At 36.6% G+C, this 22,080-nt stretch overlaps 1 protein-coding gene across 3 annotated transcripts in view; it reads right to left on the bottom strand.

Annotated features, from left to right (window-relative positions):
* The window catches only part of PHIP (PHIP subunit of CUL4-Ring ligase complex), a 63,352-nt gene that overhangs the window by 16,613 nt on the left and 24,659 nt on the right, over positions 1 to 22,080 (bottom strand). For all 3 annotated transcript variants that reach the window (XM_072408556.1, XM_072408555.1, XM_072408554.1), the window contains exons 10-27: positions 20,900 to 20,970; positions 17,917 to 18,017; positions 17,207 to 17,247; positions 16,968 to 17,066; positions 15,292 to 15,439; positions 14,565 to 14,699; positions 13,622 to 13,750; positions 11,977 to 12,202; positions 9,014 to 9,148; positions 7,989 to 8,172; positions 7,659 to 7,782; positions 6,992 to 7,129; positions 6,809 to 6,903; positions 5,999 to 6,233; positions 4,913 to 5,032; positions 3,877 to 3,984; positions 2,135 to 2,259; positions 1,653 to 1,735 (exon numbers count right to left, since the gene is read on the bottom strand). In XM_072408556.1, coding sequence (XP_072264657.1) covers positions 1,653 to 1,735; positions 2,135 to 2,259; positions 3,877 to 3,984; positions 4,913 to 5,032; positions 5,999 to 6,233; positions 6,809 to 6,903; positions 6,992 to 7,129; positions 7,659 to 7,782; positions 7,989 to 8,172; positions 9,014 to 9,148; positions 11,977 to 12,202; positions 13,622 to 13,750; positions 14,565 to 14,699; positions 15,292 to 15,439; positions 16,968 to 17,066; positions 17,207 to 17,247; positions 17,917 to 18,017; positions 20,900 to 20,970 — 2,297 coding nt within the window. The remainder of the gene's footprint in view (positions 1 to 1,652; positions 1,736 to 2,134; positions 2,260 to 3,876; positions 3,985 to 4,912; positions 5,033 to 5,998; positions 6,234 to 6,808; positions 6,904 to 6,991; positions 7,130 to 7,658; positions 7,783 to 7,988; positions 8,173 to 9,013; positions 9,149 to 11,976; positions 12,203 to 13,621; positions 13,751 to 14,564; positions 14,700 to 15,291; positions 15,440 to 16,967; positions 17,067 to 17,206; positions 17,248 to 17,916; positions 18,018 to 20,899; positions 20,971 to 22,080) is intronic.

Below are 22,080 nucleotides of genomic sequence, written 5' to 3' on the forward strand. Positions count from 1 at the left end.
TAAAGTTTTTTTTTTTGTTTTTTTGTTTTTTTTTTTATTTGTGATAAGCTTGAGGATTTTTTTATACAGTAACTGACACCACACTGCCTAATAATATGTTGGGACAAACATCAGTCCTAATTGCATTTATTAAAATAATGTACCTGACCTGATGTACATACAAATTTAACTTAAGAACAAACCTACAGTCCCTATCTCGTATGTAACCCAGGGACTACCTGTATACTTTTTTAAATTGATAAAATTTTAGCTCTAGTGACCAAACACACAGGTCTGTTTTACAATTTTAATTTGAACATTTACAAATTTATGGCACTGGATCACATGCACCTGTACCCAAGGAGAGGTGATTTTGACAAGTTCATTCTCCAAAGGCTGCCCCAGAGGACGCATAAATTAAATTGGCCTCTTTATATGGGTCTCCATGAGTTAATAAGTTACAATCCATTTCTATATAGTGAGGAGTGTATCATTTGTAAAGTGTGTCATTAACCTTTAAGGTAAAGCTATTACATCAGGCACCTGTGAGATTCTGTACATGTGCCAAATACAGGCATAAGGATGGGGGGGGACATGGCCGGCTAAAAGCTCTGACATACCTAATGTGATATGTACACAAGTATGAGGTATTTATTTAAACCTATACCTAAGCATTATGATTGCCATTTGTGGGTTGAATGTTGCCATACTGTTAGAATTTAAGAAAAATAATACTAATGACAGATACATTTTTTTGAAAATATATCATAACCACTACTTACAAAACATTTATAGTTGTTATTTACAACTACAAGTTTTTTTTTGTTTTGTTTTTTTAAAGAACCTGCTAAGGACCAGATGATTTTGTGTCCCTAGAAAATAAATAAATAAATAAATAAATAAATACAAACATTACCCAAGTATGTACATTACATAAGTATTAGAGATATTATGTATTCCTAATACAAACAAGGCATTCTTATGGTGATATACACTTGTAAAATGATTTTGTTTATGCAGTCTAAGGACAAAAAAAGTTCAACTTTAAAAGTGTCTTTAAAAGTGCAGAGCTGAGAGAAATCCATCTTCTTAGGACCCTAGTGAAAAATGTAAGCATGCTGGCAGTAACAGGGTTCCCTTGCACATATTTTTGGTTTGCCACTGTCCTGTTTTCCTAAAAGTGGCAGCAACAAACCAAAGCATCAAATTCCTGTGTCCCTCAATTGAAGACAAAGAAAAAAAAATATATAATTGTTTACCTGTTGGTCAGTAAACATGGACATGAAAACAAACTGTATGTATTTTATATATTGTGTCTGTCTACACACGCACACATATATATATATATATATATATCTAATTATCTAATCTATTAAAAAACAAACAAACAAAAAAAAATTTTAAAAGTTCAGGAGACATTTAGCTAATTTCATATGAGTTGCTACACACCTTTCTATTATTACTGATAAGAAAAAATATGTAATCCCTCGTAAGCTTCAGAACTACATAAAATAAAAAGAAAATAGGTTTAACCTGTCGTATAGAAAAAGGTAACAAGGGTAACTATTTCAAGCTGGCTGAAGAGGCTCAATAACTGTATGTGGAATGATTACAAAATTTTATTTTAAACAGTTGGAGATCTAATTTTTTCACTCTCTCTCTTTCGTACATACCAATGCTCCAGTGCCTACGCCTTGCTTCATCAAACTGTTGTCGAAGAACTAAGAAGTCTATTACATCTGGCATGTCGTGATACCTGTGGTAAGACAGTATATGATCATAAACGCATGTGTACATACCAAACCTCAATATTTCAATACTTTAAAGAACACAAATGTAAATCCCTAATGGCCCGATTCAAACTGATCTTAATAACACTGCCTGACTTAAGCAAATCGGAACCCATTGTTCTGAAAGCTTGTAAAAAAGATGCATTCTGTGACATCATTTAAATCTAAGAGGCACTTTTTGTTCACCATTTTCATTAGAGTTCCCAATGGTCCAAGTAAAAAAAGTTCACACACAAACACATTCAAAGAAACAGCCATCTGCTATACAGTTCATGTTTTGTAAATCCTTCACAAAATATATAGAAAGTTTTTGTTTAGCCACCCAACAATCACTCAACAATAAACGGTAAAATTAATTTACTCACTTCATTGTAAATGATCCGCCAGTCAGTTTGCCAGTATCAGAATCAAGGAAAGCAAGTTTAAGACAACACAGAGTTGGTAAACCAACCTCATATTTAATCCCAACAATCTTCATAAGTTCTTGTTCCTTTTAAAGCAATAACAAAATATTAATTTAAAAAAGCTGATATACCACTTGTATTTGAACAGCAAGAATACAATCACGTTAAAAAGCAAGTACAACTAATACAAATGAGTGAGTTTTTCCTTTCATTAACTTAAATTCATATTCTTTGAACTTTAATTCATATTCTTGCATTGATAGTCCACAAATCTATTTTTGGTGGACTTGCAAAGGTGATTGGGCTCATTTTTGTGCTTAAAGTTACATTTCGGCTTCGTGGATAAATGGTCCCACATTTTAAGCCAGCACTCTGATATAATGCAAAATTATAGCCAACTCTGACTGCAAACTGCTCAGAAAGAGGCACAAAAGAAACCCCCAAAAACTAACTTGATCTTAACTTGATTTTGCCAGGCCAGTCAATGACGGGCAAGTTAGCAGTCATTTGAAATCTATACCACTGGTAGATCATTTTCCTTGCTTTAAATAATTTGACAATCTTTAAAAAAAAAAACCCTTGACAGACCCAAAGTCATCCCAACCTACTTTCTAAGGGCCTTTGATATATAGATATTTGAACAAGAGGGGTTTATCCTTACTACTTATGGAGGATCTAATTGTTATCTAATCCTGAACACCTGATTCTAATTTCATAGATCTGAATTGGTGATCATAGCTGCAAAGTATGAACGTCCCTGTAAAAAATCTGAACTTTAGTTAGTAAGGATTTTAAACAAACACACCTTATGAAAGTAATGTATGAGCCTTGAGTATATCTCTTAACATAGGTACTGTTTGAATGAAGATATCGTGTTTGCCTGCTCAAACATGTTAAAAAGTAAACTAAAATACACAAACATATCACCAATGTGCTGCAAATAACTTTCCAAAACAGCTAGAGATCAAGGCCTACTTAGAGAACAGGTCGCAGTTTCTTCATACAAACCAATAACCTCACCCTAACATTCCATAAAAGAACAATACCTGGTTTTGATGGAGGATCTCAGTTGGCAAATTTGAGGCCTATATTTTTTGTGAATCAAAAGGAAGAACGTAACTCCCGGGTATTAAAATACATTTGTAATAAGTTAATTTAAAAATACAAAGGCCAATACAGAGTTTACTTGATGGAGGGACATTATAATAAGTAGACTATGTTGGCTTCTGTGCTTTTAATGTGCATTATCCAGTAGTGCCGATTAAGCATGTCTTTTTTTATATATATATATATATATATATATATATATATATATATATATATATAAGCACATAGTTCATGTGCTTGGTTTAAGCTTACGTTTAAGCTTACACAACAAGCAAATTCAACCGATTTCAATTTTTCTTGGAGTGTGTTTGAGTATGTATAGCGTGCCCCACTAAAGTCACAACTATTTTAGTCTGTACCAAAATTAAGGGATTCGTCATGGTTTGGCTCTTTGTAAGCTTTTATTGAATATGAGGAAAATACAATAGGTTTTCCTAAACGGGTTATTGGGCAGGAAAGTTATATTGCATTCTGAAAGTAATGCTCCCAGGGACATTACCTTAATACTTATCTTTTATTCTGATGGTTTCCTCAAAGTTATCCAAACATAAATTAGGTGGTTTTATTATAAAATAACATGTGCTATTTAAACTTACTCTTAACTCCATTTTATGCCAGGGTTGCTTCTTGGCATTTATCCGATAGATTTTATTCTTTTTGGCCATTTCCACATAGGCCTCATGCCCTTGGCGAAAATAGTACACCTGACCAATACAAAATTTGCATTAGATGTACACATTAAAAAAAAAAAAAAAAAAATCATGACATTAATTCTAGCTGCTTAACATTAATATAAGTAAACACTTGCCTGAATGCCTAAACAGTTTTGTTAAGATCCAAACACTAACACAATTAGGAAAAATGGAAATTCATGATTGAAAAAGGTTCATGAGTCATGAGGCCCATTGGCAAACTGTGGGTACCAATTTCTTCTCTTTAAAGCTCCTGGATGACTGAAAGTTACCACCACGAAATAAAATGTATGTAAGGAAGAAAACCGCAAACAAAAAAAAAAACACATTTTATAGGTAGGTAAAATGACAGCAGAGGTCTGAACTTCTTCCAGAGTAGCTTAGTCCAACTAAATAGATGGGTAGCAAAGTAAATATTTTTCTTCCCAAAAGCCTACACCACTAGTGGTGATTGGGATCAGAAAGAGAAACCAGTGATAAATAAGGGGGATGCAGAAACAACACTCACAAACTGAGTTTCCTGGTGAACTTCAGGAGCAATATTCCTGTAAGGGAACATAGGCAAACTGATCTGGTACCAGAAGTGCTCAGAGCACCTTGGTGGGGAAGCAGGAGCAAATTGTTGTGTAAAAATTCCCAGAACCAATACGGGGAAGATGCCTTCTCTACACTGAAATTTGTTTTCGAACCTCCTGGAGGTGGCAGTATCCCATGTCTGTATATATCTTGTAAATCAGTGACTCAAAATTGGGCATAACAACCAGACAACTAGAATTTACATAAAGAGCAAAATGGCAACAATTATTTTGACAAATTTCCAGTTAGGTTTCTTTTTTTTTTTTTACTGTACTTATTCGTATTGCACCTTTCCTTTAAAGGTGATGCTTAACCATGACAATTCAACTAGGCCTTTAACATACAGTATAATATATAACAGTACCTCATCACCCATCTGTGGAACTAAAGGACATCTTCTTGGAACAGTGTCCGTAATCCACACAGAAGGCAGCCATTCTTCAAGGTTCAGGGATTGCTCTGTAAGAGCTGCAACTGCTAAACGCTGTAGACAGAAATTTCAAACCATTAAGCATGTTTTAAAAGATGCAATTACTTTTCTAAAAAATACAGTTTCTAATGGTAATTTACTGGCATTGGAGGCACCATACAACTAATTTGTAAAAACTGTCAAAAATTTATACTAAACACAAAGTACAGCAATAGCTCATGCATTCAAATACTCAGGCCGTTACAAATGCCTTGGTACACTTTGCATTAGGGCTATGCATTTTGACAGCAAAATTGAAAAGTGACGTATTTTAAGGAGTGCAACATGAATCATATCTTTGTCTTCTGTTTGTTCATTCCAAGCATCAAAAACAGTATAGCAAGTAGTCTACAAGAAAAGGATCATATTTTTGCAGAAGATATATTTACTAGGATTAACTCTTGGGTCAACAGCTGCACCTTAAAGCAAACAGGCTTGAATGGACTACACAATCTAAACTAGTTACCTAACATTTTTTCCCAATAAATATGTATCTAATTGTGAAACATTACCACTGTAATAAACATCAGACAGCAGAAGTAGGGCTGGGTGTAGCAGAGGTATTTTTGAAAGTAAAGGAAGTATGTTGCCCTGGTCTGTAATAATACAGACATAGGTTTCACAAGCGGTATTCGTCTTGCCAGCTTACACCATACATTAGTGTTACTCAACCTTAAAAAAACTTTCAACAACTTAAGGGAACTCCTGCTATAATTACTATCAACAACTCACAGTACATTAGTGTGGTGGTCAATAGGAAGAATTTATTTTACATTGCTGGCCATTGTCAGTGTCACTGTCAGTAAAACTGACCTGATAGATCTAAACTACTCATGGTTTAAGGAACCCCTAGCAATTTCTGGAAGAACCGTAGGGTTCCACAGAACCTCGGCTGATAAACACGGCTATACATGGTCACTGTGAGTGACATATACGCAATGATTTATGGCACTGTGAAAAGATAAAATATATATATTTCACCTTCTGCTTCCGCTCTTTTGGCTTCTTTTTCTTTGGCGATGCAGATGGCCCATCCTTTTCCTCAGTTCCTTTTTTTCTTTCCTTTTTACTCTGCTTCTGTTTAAACTTTTCAGCTCCATCTTCGTCTTCAGAGCTGCTTTCCGCTTTTTTGCTTTTCAGTTTAGGCGTTTTCTTTGGTGGTTGCAGATTGATTCCAGCATCTGCAGTCCAATCTGAGTAATCACTGGAGTAGTCACTAGGAATTATTAGGAAAATATTTTGAAAACTTAAAACTTTTACAGAACCACTTACGGACTAAAATAAGTCACAGATATTCTAAGGAAAGACATTGTACCAACAGACTCCATTTTCAGTCTTTTTCACCTTTACTTTATAGCAGCTGTGTAGTCCTGCCCAATACTGCCCAATGCTAACAACGAAAATGCATAGGTCAGACTAGCCCACTCGTCAACTAAGTGTACCAGGTATATAATAATGGGGTGTCGCAGGTAATTTTTATTTATGGCATTGTAAAGCACCAGAAAGGAGAGTTATAGTTAAGAATACAGTACTTTACTAGTTAAGACTAGTAATTACTAGTTAAGAATACCATTTTTATTTTTGTTTAGGCAATTCCAATGTCAAATAAAAACTTTTTTGTTTTTTTCTGGAATTTTAAAAATCACACAAATAGACCTTAGGCTATGTGAGGGGAATAAGCTAGTCATGCCTTGTTATTTTAGGTTTATATTTATAAGTTTAAAATTGCTTGACATAAACCCCTTACAGTAAAACAAAGTCTGAGAACAAAAGGGTCAATGCAATAACTACCTTGAACTGCTATCATCACTGTTCCATCCTGGTTTATCTTCATCATCTGATGTTGCACCACTTGCTGCCACTGCTTCGCTTTCAGCATCCGCCTCCTGCCAAATTTTTTTTTTTTTTCATGAGTAATGTGTACTGTAAACAATAACACATGAGCAAAATAAACATTTAAGATGAAATTCTTACATCTGAAGAGCTATTTTCATTATCCAGGTCTTCTGCTGCCCCTGCTGGCTCTTCCTGGGCAGCTCTAGTGCGATAGTTGTGCTGGCTAGATAACTGCTTTCTTGAATCCCCGGGTTCAAGTAACTCATGAGTGTGATTCTGTACAAAACAATAAGAAACTATGACCCACACCAAAATCTCAAAGGGTGATAATATTGCCCAATTTTAAGTCTGTGCCATGTCTGTTCACTGCAACAGTTGTCAGATTGTTATAAAAGGCCGAATTAGGCCTGCAAAATGCAAGCTCCAAAATCATTAACATCCAATACCTGCGTAAAGGCTGCCTTAAAAAGTCAGCCAACATACTAATTTAAAAAAAAAAAAAAAGTTTTATGTAATCTTGCATTAGGTTAGATAAATCTAAATGTAAATATCAGGTGTTCATAAGGCACATTCTAGCATGTTAAAGTTCTGTAGTTATTACTATATTGCTTTCAAAATCTTCTACTAAGAAATTAATGGATGCATATGACATGCAAATTGGGCTTGAGGACCCACAAGGAATCTGAATTTACACCAAGAGGCAAGCAGTTTTATGCTCCCCACACCACAACATTCTCAGAGGGTATTCTAACCTGGTAAACAAGTATTTACGAAAGGATTTGTCCCTACATAGAAAATAACACACCTTTGAAGAAGATGCAACTTTATTTTCTCTCACACTATGATTGGTAACTAGTTTCTTTTTCTCCTCTGCCTTATAGAGATGTATTTCTTCTTGACCTTTTGCAGTTCTCCATTCTTCCTGTTTGCTAGGAACAGTATTAGAAAAAACTTAAAATGTTGCAAAGCAAAAAAAAAATGCAAAACAAGAAAATACAGCACATGGTTTGGCAAAGATACCGATTTATGAAATAAAAGCTTAACAGAAAAGGTTTTATTTTGGCTGTAGAAGTTCAAAGCACTGCTAATAAAAGCAAAATGGGAGCTACTGTAGCTTGTTCTAAAAAGACTTTACCTTGCTACTCCAGGGGGGAGTTCTGGAACCACCACTCTCCGACTCCAGGCCACTAGATCCCTTTCAGTTGCCATCTCACTGCGTGGAGCATTGCTGTGCATCTGTCGAACACCTTCAATCTGACCACTGCGTCTTAAACCAATATTTGGTGGAGAATGAACTTCTGGACTGGAGCTGATTGAAGCTGCATGGATTAGATTGAGAACTAAATAAGTAACCATTTACAAATTTATTCATTACAGCAGCCAAAGATCAATGTATTTGTCAAAAAGGACGTTGTGGGCTTTTCAGCAGGTGAGTGTCTAAAGAAGAGGTCTCTATGTTCTTAAAGTTAATTTCTATAAAACTTCAGGTACATTTAAGGTAGGTGAGTGAATGTATTATTAAACAAAAATAAATCTGTAAACTGAAATATCTAATCTGTATTAGTGGAACCTGATATTGATTTTTTGTAACTAGCCTTCTAGTATAGTTGTCTGTAAATATATGTTCTAACTTGACCTAACTAGACCACATTATTCTGTTTTTAGCACCACCTTAACGACCTCATATACAAAGACTGCAGCATAAGAAGAATTAAGTATGAAGAAATCCCAAAATGGTAGTGAATTGGCTACGGTGTATTATATTTTTGCCTATTAAACTCATGTTAAGCGGACTGACCAGGAATATCAGTTTATAAACTGATTTTACATGTGTTGTAGAGCATAAAGCTAAGTGGAGAAAGGTGTCAATTTATATAAAATTGTAAACAGGCATATTAATTATTTCAGAAAGGAAAGGCAATGCCCTGAAACAAACCTACCTGTCTGTTTGCGATCATTTTCTCATTGTACATTGAGATGCAAGCTCAAAACTAAGAGTACAATACTGGGCATCCCATAATGGCCCTGGATGTTGGAAACTATCAGTTCTAATTCTGCTTTAAAACAAAAAATCTTTCCAATGACTGTGTGGAAACCTTTTCGGATTTAAATAATTTACAGTGAATAAAAGACTAATGAGTGCACAGAAATGATACATACCTCTACCCATACGACTGTTGGTACTTCCAGTCCCTGCATTTATCCTCTGATCTTGCTCCTGCTGAAGTCTCTGAATAAGGCTGTCCAATGGACTGACTTCGTTACCTGCTTGCTGACTGAGGACTTGATTCAGCCCTGTGATCAAAATATAATATATTAAACAATGTTTTTTTGCAACTAATGTTGTGTGTCCTCCATAAGTGACCATTTACCAAAACTAAACATATATATATAGCAGTATATATAACATACAGTATATATAAAACAACTATGACATTCAGCACATCACACTTTATATAAAACATATATTCAACTTAATTTTTTGTTGGTATATTCCCTTCATTTTTATTATACATATTCATTGACCCAATTTCTTGGCAATGTTAAAGTATTTGAGTACTTTAACCTCCCTAGTGGTACATATCTCTCCGGTTTTATGTCTAAAAGTGGTGCATTGTTTTTCATGAAAATTTATTTTACAGTGTAATATAAATAGTATGAGTATAATAATTGGAAACACAAAATCATGTCAAAATAGTAAAATAAATAAATTAAAAAAAAATACATAATATACTTATAGTATTATACATACTGTAAAATAAATGTTCTTGAAAACAATGTACTGCTTTTACACATAAAAATCCAATGTATTGCATTCAATACAGTTATTTTGTATTGAATGCAATACAATGGATTTTGAATTTCCCGCCCCGCCCGGCCGGGGTGCACCGACATCACTGGGAACTCCCCTGGTGACTCATCGGAGCAGAAGCAGGAAGAAGAAATAAGATAGAAGACTGAGATTGCGGCACTAGACAGCGCGGGACCCCGGCAGATCAGGTAAGCGCTCTATTATCCTACCCTAGGTGTTCCAACCCCAAGAGTGACTCTGGGTTACCACTTGTAGCAACTTTTTTCTACCCTGAGTCACTCTCGGGGTTACCGCTAGGGAGGTTAACAAAACCAAACATAACTTACACATTTACACTCAAGTTCTCCATTGTTGACAAAAAAGACTGGGAAATGTTCCTCAGCATTGCTCTATTGACTTAAATAGGGCCAAATACAGAGGATCCCCAGCCTTAATATACAACCCTATTCAATAAAAGGAGCTACAGAGGTAATTAGGTAGCTGGAGTGGGGTAGGATGGGATAGTGTAGTTAAAAAAGTATCTGTCCTTTAAACAGATACAAATGAATGAAAATAATGTCAAATTTAAGGCAAAGAGAAAGAGAAGAAAATGACAGGCTTTTTTTCGGCACTAAGAATCATAAAATTGTAGAATTTTTTAAATTAATTAATAGGGACAAATAGTCTCAACTAGACAAAGTTCTCCTGTGCTAGAAATTTCACTAACACAGTTTGCTTGGAGATAATAAATCAAAGTCTGTGGTCATATAGTACAAATTTAGGCAGTTACAATGAAGATAGTAGAAAGAACTCAGTTCAACGCGTTCCGCCCAGCAAATGCTTCCTCAGGGGATTTAGGAGCTTGATATGTTTCATCTCCCGGTTTATGATTTAAAGGACCACGTGTTATGATAGAGATAAGGATGAGAGAGCAGCCGGATAGTTGTAAAGTTAAACTTTTTGTATGCAGCCTGCAAGCAGAAAGTCAGCTAGCAATGTTCTGGTTATATAGGTGGCAATATTGGAGAATAGAAACTATAAGAGTGTATGTGGAGAACTCAGAATCTTCTTGGTAGTTCTCTCACTCACTGTCAGGGGTGTCCAAACTTTTTACAAAGAGGGCCAGATTTGGTGAAGTAAAAATAGGTGGGGGGCTTACCATGCAGCCCCCCCACCGGGGTGACGTGAGGGATTCCCTGTACATGGAGTCCAGTGTCAGTGCAGGCTCCGTGCAAAGCACGTTCTTGGAATCAGAGTGGGTGTGGTCTGTGTGGGTCCCCAACAGGTTACGCCCACTATGACGACAGGGGATTCCCTGTGCACATATGGGGACTGTCCCGCCAATTATGCCCGCCGAGTAGCGGGCCGATAATTGTAAGGTGGTTGATCAACTGTAACAAAATATAAAATAGCTTTTTTGTATGCGTGTATTTTATACTGTAGTCAACAGTGCTGGCAGGCCACAAATTATTGATTTTATGACAGAGGCTGCAGGCCGCTGGAAATCTGAACACGGGCTGCAATTTGCCCTCGAGACGGACTTTGGACATACCTGCATAATGTTGTGATTTCCAGCGGGGAGTAGCCGTATGTGGCATGCTTGCTTCAGGCTGCTCTGTCCAGGCCTCTCTACCTCCATGGCCTGGGAAGAGCAGCCTGAAGCAAGCACACCACATACAGCTACTCCCCAGAAGAAGCCACAACATAGTGAAATACACCAACTAACTATATCAGCTTCATAGCTTACATTTTGGACTAACGAACCACCTTAAGAGAACTACCAAGAAGATTCTAAGTTCTCCACTTACACTCTTAAGGTTTATATTCTTCAATATTCCCACCTTTACTACCAGAACATTGCTAGCAGACTGTTTCTGCTTGCAGGCTGCATACAAAATGTTTAACTATCAACTATCTGGCTGCTCTCATCCTTATCCCTATCATAACATGTGGTCCCTTAAAACCAGTCAGATGAAACATATCAAACTTCTTTCTACACCCTTCATTGTAACTGCCTAAATTTGTACTAAATGACCACAGACTTTATGAGTTATTATCCCTAAGCAAGCTGTGTTAGCGAAAATTCTAGCACAGGAGAACTTTGCATAGTTGAGACTATTTGTTACTTTTAATTAATACATTTCTACAATTTTTATGATTCTTAGTGCCGAAAAAAGCCTGTCTTTTTCTTCTCTTTCCCTTTGCCTTATAACATCATCAGGCCAGGCACATTCAAATCACATACACATGAAGGGTCTTCCTTGAGTCACAAAACTTCCCCTTAATCAATAATGCCCAATCTAAACTAACTTTTTTTTGTCAATGTTCGCACCTGAGGCAGTAACCCCCATTTGAGGGATTAGTTGTTCATCCCTGCAGTTTTCACGGCCGGGTACTAATCGCTGATATCGTGGTGGATGAGGATTTCCATCAACATCCACCAAGAATGGTGGTGGCATAAGGTGTGGTGCTTGTTGGGTTTGTTCATCCAGAACATAATTGTTGGCATCACGAATAAGAGGCCGATAATCACTGTGAAAGAACATTTGATCTGCTATCTAGAAATCAAATATGGGGAAAAAAGTGTTAAAGGTCAGTTTACCTAAAAAAAAAACAAATGGGGTAATTCAGTTTTACATGTTTGAAACAGATAAACAAGTCCTAAATGAGATTCAGATAGGATACACTAATGACAAGCTATTTCCTCCATGATTTCTAAATTTATCCAACTGCATCAGCTACTAGAAACGCTAATGATGGTTTATACACGTAAAATGGATGCTAGAATATAAAACAGATGGTAAATGACTTTAATTTATAGTCGTGTGGGAGCAAGAAAACTGTAAAACAACTAGAGACCAACTAAAAACAAAACTTTCCATTAAAGCTCTTGTTGCTTCATTTCTTAATCTGTCACCCTTGTGTCAGAATAAGAAATAGCAAACTTCCCAGACAACATTTCTTTTTACTTCAAAGTACAGTTTGAAAGGTTATGTCCTGTATTAAACTGAGTTTGCTGCCTTGTGCCACAGTCCCTCAGAGGAGCCTCCAATGTAATGTCGCCAACTAAGCCTAAGACCATTTTCAGAAAAAGCCAATTATCCTACCAACATGTCTTTGAAATGTAGGAGGAACCCCGCGTAAATATGTAAAAAATTAGTTTAGAGTGTGATTACTGATAAATGATTTTCAGGGAATTGCATACTTTTAAAAATCTAATTAAGTAAAAACCTTTCCTGAGGCTTCTGAATTTTTCACTCTGTAGAGATAAGCTTGGAAATGACATTGAAGTCATAATGTGTATGAAAAAGGTAAAAACTTGAAATGTAAAATATGTGTTTTGCCCAGGTAGGTTAAATTGACTGTCGACCTCTCTAGCTGCACATACTCAACTTCCATGCAACCTCTGAAGTGAATAAAAACACCTTGTACTTCCAGACATGAGCATGTGATTAATAAGCATTCAACAGTACAGTACTGGCTGGCACTTGTTCACTCAATAGACCAAGGAGTCTTTAGCTCAATGTAGGCTCCAACTTCCAACTGTTTATCAGGCTTTTGCTTTCTAACTCCTGTGGCTGAAGTTAGAAAAATTAAGACACAAATGTGCAGTTAGGGAGGGTGACAGTTAAAGAATATACTAACAAAAAAATCTTTACTTCATATTCTAGTAAATAGGTGTCATTTATGCAAGGTAGACCTTGCCATATTGTGTGTACTTGCTCCTTTTCTGGTGGTACTGTCCCCCCTCTATTTCCTGAGCATAAATATATAAATATAAATTCTGACCATATCAAGCAAAAGCACACTAGTGCTGATGTGGTAAAAATGCCAAGGGCTGCGGTTTGACCCTACAATGCGATAGTGACCAGTTTTGTGGCCAATGCCACATGAACATTTAAACAATTTTTCCAGATATAAGCAAAGAATTTTACTTTGCTTTCACAGAATGCAAAGTTCACAATTAGCAAACTTACCTTGTCATATTTGCTACTAGAACCAAAACCAAATATCAGCAGATGACCATGCGAGTCTGTGCAAGCAAAGTGTTGACCGTCTGGAGAGCATTTACAGTCAAACACAGCTCCATGCCCTTGTCCTTCAATCTGTTAATACAGTGAAATATAATAATTTTATAAATGGCTTAAATAGCAAAGTCAACCATGTATAATAACAGAGCTCAAAGACGTTCACAGAAGTTAACACTACATAGGTGATAAGCCATGAAACCAAAAGTTATCAAAAACATAATAGACTGACCATTTCTACAACAAGCTTAAGCGAAACTAAAAAGCATGACTGTTCGCCCGTCTCTGGATGCAAACAGGTGAAGTTACTGCACTCTGAACCACAGAGAACATTGGGTACTTAAAGCTAGTGTAGGACAAAGCTTTGGATTTTAGGACCGGCATCATATAATGTTTAATCTATTTAATATATGTCTCCACAGAGCCTAACAGCAGCCAGAACTACTCAGTCTCTGTCCAATGAAACAATGAAACAGACTGTTTCGGTAAATTTGAAGTACTTTGGTAGAACCTTAGTTGGACTGTTTATTACCTCACCGTTTTTGTTTTGTTTTTGCAAGGGTTGGTGGCACAGGAAGCAAAATATGAATGGGATCAAATTTGTCAAGGGCTCAAAGTTTTAGTACTGAGAATTTATGTAGAAATAGGTGGGTCCCATATAGATACCAAGTTGTGTCTTGAAAACAATTCTGAAGCTTGTATCTTGTAGTCAGGTAACCTCTTTTGTTTTTAATCATTTACATGATTCATGATAAACCTTAAGCAAAAAGTAAGAATAGGTAACTGACAGGAGTAGCCTATACAGGAATATGATCCATTCACATACTCCTATATAAGTTCTGACAACCTGCAGGCATGCGCTACAGAGGTCACTTATATAAAGCAGGCTTACCATGTTAAAATAGGAACGTATTTTAACTCCTCGAGCAAGATCCCACACTATGACATTGCCATCATGACCTGCAGAAAACAACACTCTTGGATCAAAGGGATGGGACTCGAGTACAAAAACTTCATCTTCATGACCCTGAAAAAGTTGAAAAGCCTTGTATCAACCAACAATCATCATTGTAAAACTGAAAATGAAGACAATATTTTACTGTTTATTTACCTTAAAAAAAAAAAAAAAAAACAATATTGAGTTTTATTTAACAGACTGTGACATTGTCCAAGCCTCCAAGCTCGGTCAGAAAAGGGGAAAAATTAAGCACATAATATGCAGGCGTGTATTCAGGTTGCGGAAGTAGTTGCCAGTGACCGAACTGCCCGACAGACAATAGGAAAAAAAGCCATCCAAAGAAGTGGATGAGCAAAGAAACATCTTACTTCCGTCAAAAGAGTATAGGTGCCAAAATGGCTGAATAGGAGAAATAAGGATAAAAGGTAGGGAGAGGGAGAAGCTAAAACGGCTCAATGGAGGAAACAGAAAAGCATCTCTAGGATGTACAGACTACCACCTGGCATAACACTAATACAAGCTGATGCAAGATAAGAAAATATTACCAAAAGATCATAGGTATCCCTGGCTTATAGGGGGTCATACTTTGTGACTTTTATGTGCTGTTAAACCTGAGAAACTGTTAATTATACTTCCAAACCAAATTTGTTTGGCATCTTACCATAAGGATATGAATGAGCTGTCCAGTGTATGAGTTCCAAACTTTTAAAGTCATGTTGCTGACTGCAGTGATCACACAGTTATCATGACGGTCCCAAGCCACCATGGTCACTTTTAATTTTGTGGTCTTGTCTTCCACACCTTGAGCACTGCACCAGAAAACAAAAGGGAAAACTAATCAGACTTTGCCAAATCATTATTAAAAACAAGCTAGGGGGCAAAAAAAGATAAAAAAAAGATAATGGATTTTCACAGTTTATTTATGTGCATTTGTAGGCAAAAGCAAGCAATTTGACAAGAAACCAAATAATAAAAGAAACTTGTGTTTAGAAAACACACAAACTGCCCCCCTATACAATATTATGTTTTAGTCTGTCATTCTAATCCAATTTCTTCAGTAATTTTAGAACATTTATGAGTTTAATAGAAAGATCATCAGTAAAAACTAGAACAGTAGAAGCTCCAACAAGAAGAGTTATTTATTGCTAGATGAATTAAACAATTTTTCTGTTTTTAACAATGGATAGCCAAGCTTTTTTCCCCCACACTAACATTGTGTATGATTTTAAAATTATTTTATTGGCAATACATCCCCTTTGGTATATGTGTGAAACAGTTTACAGAAACTATAGTCTACATCGGGAAATATTTGGTTAATTCAATCAGTATTCAGTACACTAGAATTTGGATAAACCTACAAATATCTTCCTAGAAATCTGTACCATTAAACTAAAGCAATCAACAGTTATTGTGTAATTTGCAAGTACAATTGTGTTCAGAATAACAGCAGTGTGTTAAAAAAAAAAAGTGAATAAAGCTCAAAATCATAAAAATAGCTTTTATTTCCATGCAAATGCATTGGGACACTAGACATTCTAATCCAATCAATTTTCATACATTTTTCTTCATGCTTTGATTTGGAATGGAATGTGCAGTGTTTCCAATGTATTTGCATGTATAGAACATTTGAGCGTTATTCACTTTTTTAAACATACTTCTATTATACTGAACACAAATGTCAAAGGTGCAGTTCCAGCCTTTCCTACAACTTTGCAGTTTTACTGGTTACTCCACTGAATGAAATTATTTACTTTGATTTGACTACATAGTATGAGCTTCACATAGTGTGCAGTACTCGAGCTAAAGGGAATCACATAAAATCTTATTTCCTGGCTGGAGGACATACAGTATTACCCAGCTCCTTCTTCCCCAGCCTTCTTGTCTATGACCGGCCCTGCATTTTTTTGATTTCAGTTCTAATCAAAAGCCCAGCATCACACATTTGTATTGCCTTAGTAGGCTGCTGTTTTTAGGAAGCTATGCATGGTCGCTTCCACCAGCAATGATCTAACTCCATTTATCAGAGAAGAAAAAAGGTGTATTGATATAAATGGGTCTAAAATAGGTTTGCAATGAAAACAAAAAAACATTTAATTATTCTGTTGATTGAGAAGAAACCAGTGAAGTTAAAATACTAATACATTAAATTTCAGCTTTAAATTAACTCAATGTCTAATGTTCATGTTTTGACTGACAAGAGTTGAAGTTTAAAAAGTTCATAAACAAAAAACACATTAGACACAATCACACAACTTGTTTATTTGTAGGCAGCTGTATTAGATCATTAACTTGTTCCGTTTCACCCAGCTATTAAGTACAATTCACAGTAGGCCGTACCTAGTTGGACGAGTAGCCATGTCTAATAAAATGCTCCTCCATTCCTTTTTCCTGTACTGCCAAATGCGGGCAGTCCCATCGCGACTTCCACTTACAAACCTTAAAAGTTAATACATTTACAAAGTCAAGCAAAGAAGCAACATTAATGAAATGGCATCTCATCATGTTCTCATCATACAGTTCTGTTTTGGTGATTTTGGCAACAGCTTATAAAGCCACAGCCCAATAGTGCTACTTACCGACTACTTCCATTTGAAAATTGAATGCTATCCACTTTATCCTACAAGGGAAAAAGTACAAAGTATGAAGCAGTTTGCTTTAGTGTTAAAAACCCAATTTAAAGAAAACTACAAGACACACTAGTAAGGTAATCCCTCTGTTCATTTTGTTCTGAACTCCTATCAGCCTAATTGTTGTCAATACAGTTACAAATACACACAAGTCCAATTCCAATATTTACAATGGTTGTATTTGAAAAATAAATATAATTATGTATTGATAAACAAAGAGCTCCACTAATTTGTACCGCCCATATCTGCTTCAAATTCATCTTTATTACCAGAACTACATGTCCATCTATTACACAATTTTTACTGTTGAAAACAGACATGCCACTGAGCACAAAACCATTAATAACTTCATACAAAATAAATAGGTTTTCTTCTAATGACTGAATAGAGTGCTATGACATTATCCACTACAAGTCAGCAGGTTTAAGGCCAAGTTTCCCCCAAACAAAAGTCACCCCACACTGATGAGTTTCACAAGGAGCACAGCTACATCACTGAATACAATATTTTGCTACTAGAATCACAGAGACACAAGAACATTCTGGTGACTGGTCCTGACACAACAACCATGCCATTCTGAGTCATGTTTGCCAAGTTTTACTCAATGCAAATCTATACAATACCGGGCCGGTGAACTATATATTGAACGTACTACTTACTGTGTGAAACTCTAGTTCTGAAATCTTTTCCGGCTGTCCAGAACCAAAGTAATAAACCCTTATAATGTGGTCAGTGCTCCCTGTGGCTAAAAACATCCCACCTAGAAGACAAAATAAAGTAAATTAAATAAATAAAATAAATCGTCATACATGAAAAGATTGAAGAACAGCAATTACTTTGGGTATTGGACGTCGCAAATATCTTTTCTTGCAGCGTTTTCTTTTTTTGCAATAAAAAAATGGAGTTACATAATACAGAACAAGCTATGGCCAAAAACATGTAAATGCAAACATAGGACCCTTTCCAACCAGTTATGCTAATAACTAATACTAATAATAATTTAAACAAAAAAAACATCTCATAATAAAAGCAGTAACTAACTTCTAAATTTATAGATTATCAAAATACAACAGACATTTTCCAATGAAAAAATTTTCAAATGGAAAAAAAAGCAGCATCTTCAAGACAATTTCCTCATGCTGTGAAAAAATAATGCTTGCTATATCTACATCTACTATCTGAAACTTAAGCTACGTACACACGTCAGATTTTTATCGCCCGATAATCGGCATCGGCCAATTATCGGGCGAAAATCTGCCGTGTGTACAGTCGGTGTCGTCCATCGTCCGGACGACCGACCTGCCGGATCCACGGACGACGGACGACAGCCGATCGTAATGAAAGGGAAGGGGAGAGCGCGCAGCAGGGTGCCGCTCCGTCGCTCTCCCCCTCCCCTCTCCATAGAGCATGAACGGTGCTGTATGTACAGGACCGTTCATGCATCGTGCACTCCCTTGTCGTTGGAAAGGATCGTGAAAGATCCTTTCCAACGACAAAAATTGGAAGTGTGTACGCAGCTTTACAAAGGAAAATGAACTATCACAGAAACAAGCCCCCCAAAGACTCTTGATAAGTGGTGGTGATAAGTTTCTTTTCACATCCAATAGGCTTGGTACACCACCGTTGCGACCATCAGGAACACCTGTCCTGAAAATGTCATGACATTCTTTATAATAATAAGTTAGGTAAAGCACTGCTTAGTTTTGATTTACTGTAAGTATAAGTTCATTTTACAAACCTATATATGTGCCGAGTCAAAAATAGGGCTGTCTAAACAGAAAGACATTTACATGGCACATGTATCATATTGAAGACGAGACTGCAATTTTCCTGGCCAGCTCAGTATATGCAGACACAAAGAAAGGGTGATTTCGAAGTTTCATGAATTCAGAGAGTGCAGACCAGTACATTATATAAATAATACACTGAAATATCTCACAAACACTTTACAGCTAAAATACAACATTATAGGATCATTTTAGGCTGGGTCTACATGAACGGTTTTAAAAACGCATATAAACTTTCCTACCACGTTTATATTCCTTTTTTATGCACTTTACAAGCGTTTTAAAGCTTAACTTGAAAACGCTAAAAAACTTTTATAAAACGCCTATGACGCGTTTTACCGCGATTTTAAATAAGTGTTCATAAAAGGTTTACTTTTAACCCTTTCAGGGAATGAGTACAGGGGTACATAAAACCCATTATTCATTCCCTGAAAGGGTTAAAAAATGTGTGAAACGAATTTAACGTTAAATTATTTTATTAAATGTGTGTGTGGTTTGTGTAACTAAACTTTTTTTTTTTTTTTTTTTTTTTTTTTTAAAGGTTATCTAAATGACAGGATGATTCCCAGGGCTGCAATCATGACATGAGCAATGCCCAGGGACTCCTCCTGACAGTGAGGGATCGCAGGGCACTAGGGGTTAAATAAGGACAAGGCTCTCCATTCATCTCTAGTGCTCTGTGATTGGCTGAGAAATAGGAAACCCCGATGACAGCTCAAGCATCATCAGTATTTCCCTTTCCTCAACCAATCAGGAAGCGGAGCAATCAGTGGAGCTCTGCTACGCTGACAGCTCTGCTACCCTGATTGCTCCCGCAGCCCTAGAGGAGCTTTGACATGTTCTGTAATTGTAACACATACTACAGCTCCTCTAGGGCTGCGGGAGTGATTAGGGGAGCGGAGCTGTCAGCATAGCAGAGCTCCACTGATTGCTCCGCTCCCTGATTGGTTGGGGAAAGGGAAACCCTGATGATGCTTGAGCGGTCATCAGGGTTTCCTATTTCTCAGCCAATCACAGAGCACTAGAGATGAATAGGCACAAGGCTCCCCATTTAAGTCTAGTGCTAAATGGCTGAGAAACGTAAAACCTCAGCCAATCACAGAGCACTAGAGGTGAATGGAGAGCCTTGTCCTCATTTGACCCCTAGTGCCCTGCGATCCCTGTCAGGAGGAGTCCCATGGCTGTGCTCATGTCATGATTGCAGCCCTGGAAATTATCCTGTCATTGGGATAAGCTGAAAAAAGAAAAAGAAAAAAAATAAAAAAAAGTTTAGTTACACAAACACACATGCATTTAATAAAGTAATTTAACATTAAAGCCTTGTCCAATTTTATACACATATTTTAGCCCTTTCAGGGAATGAGTAAGGGGGTTTTAAGTACCCCTGTACTCATTCCCCAGTGGGGTATTGGAGATCTGGGAGCCTCCTTATTAAAGGGGCTTCCAGATTCCAAAGACCTGCTAAAAACGTTTTTAAAAGCCCCCACTGTTTTCAATGGAAGCTTTCCTAAAAAGCTTAAAAACACTTGTAAAAGCCTCCATTGAGTTCAATGGGAGCGTTTTCCCTTGTTTTTATGCGTTTTCCCGCGTTTATTCTGCATTTTAGATAAAGCTCAAAAACGTGCCTGAAGGAAACATGGTGTAGATTAGCCCATTGGAATGCATGGGGACTTCAAACATGGGCTTTAGAGTCTCAGATTAAACGCTGGGGAAACAGTCTGTGAAGACTAACCCTTAGGCACCCAAAACAAGTACTACCACAAATAAATATGTTAAAACATGTTAAATCATGTCTATATTTAGAAAATAGTTTAAAAGTGTTTGAAAACAAGAATGTGATATTAGAGATACTTACCAGAACTAAAGGAAGAGCAGATCATTTGAACACCAGGTCTTGGTCTCTCTGTGTACTTTATAGGCCGGGGACTATAGTAGCAAAAAAAAAAAAAGTGTCCAATAAGCTTTAGTTTACATAATTTTTCCCCAGGGTCCTAATATGTGGCCCAGATATCAATCACTGACATTTTAGATGTAGTGAATTCCTAAAAACCAAATGTTGTACTTTAAATGCCTTGACACTGTTAAACACTGTGCTTTATTTTAATTGAGCAAAAGTCGGGGGGTGGCTTATTTGATGGGGATGCCTTATCATCGGGGAAACACGGTAATAGCCCACTGCTCGTGTGTGGCAAATGTTAGCACCATGGATGCTGCCCAATCTGCTTTATCAATGCAACCAAACAACTCAGATTCATGGATTTATTAATAAGTAATAGTAAGTAATAGTTATTTGGTCAGGTTGTCCTTAAAACTACTTATATGAATCTGTCAATCAAATTATGATCTAGACAGACACAAATAAAAATAAAATACAAATACTAAATTCAAATAAAAAAGTTGTTCCCCCTATTACAGCCTGCAGCCAAAACATCAGCTGCTCAAAACCCTTACTAGGTATTTCAAGTTGTGCCGTCACAAATGCCTATCCCTGCATTTCCCCCCAGGTCTCCTTACTAACCCTTCTCTTGACTTGGGGTGAATGGGACTAACTAGGGGCACTGCCTAGTACAAAGGAGATAGAATGTGACATATCCCAGCTAGAAGGTAGCTGAGAAGCTAAATTCCAATTTATCCAATAATCCCTGCAGCAGGTAACTTCCAAAAAAATCTGCACTACAGAACACAATCTTTCTGAACAGGTATTGCTTCACTAGGTAATGATATCCGCCAATAATTGCAAAAACAGTCTTTTCTTATTGCATAATGATAAAAAAACACAAACTGACACTACTTTATAAGAATATAGCCTTTATAGGGACTACCTATGGTCAAAGCCATCCTGTCTAAATTGTTTACAAATGGTGCCTCTCCTATCACTGCTACTTCAATTACCTTTGTGCACCTCCTGCCTGATGGTTGTTGGTTGCCACTGACAACTAAAAAAAAAACAGGTACATGTTTTTTAGAAGTTAGCCCTCTATTAATCTATATACACTAATGCTACACTGAAGACTTGAGTGAGGTGTCGAGATTTTT

The sequence above is a fragment of the Pyxicephalus adspersus genome, chromosome 4, assembly GCF_032062135.1.
Source record: "Pyxicephalus adspersus chromosome 4, UCB_Pads_2.0, whole genome shotgun sequence".
Lineage (NCBI taxonomy): Eukaryota > Metazoa > Chordata > Amphibia > Anura > Pyxicephalidae > Pyxicephalus > Pyxicephalus adspersus.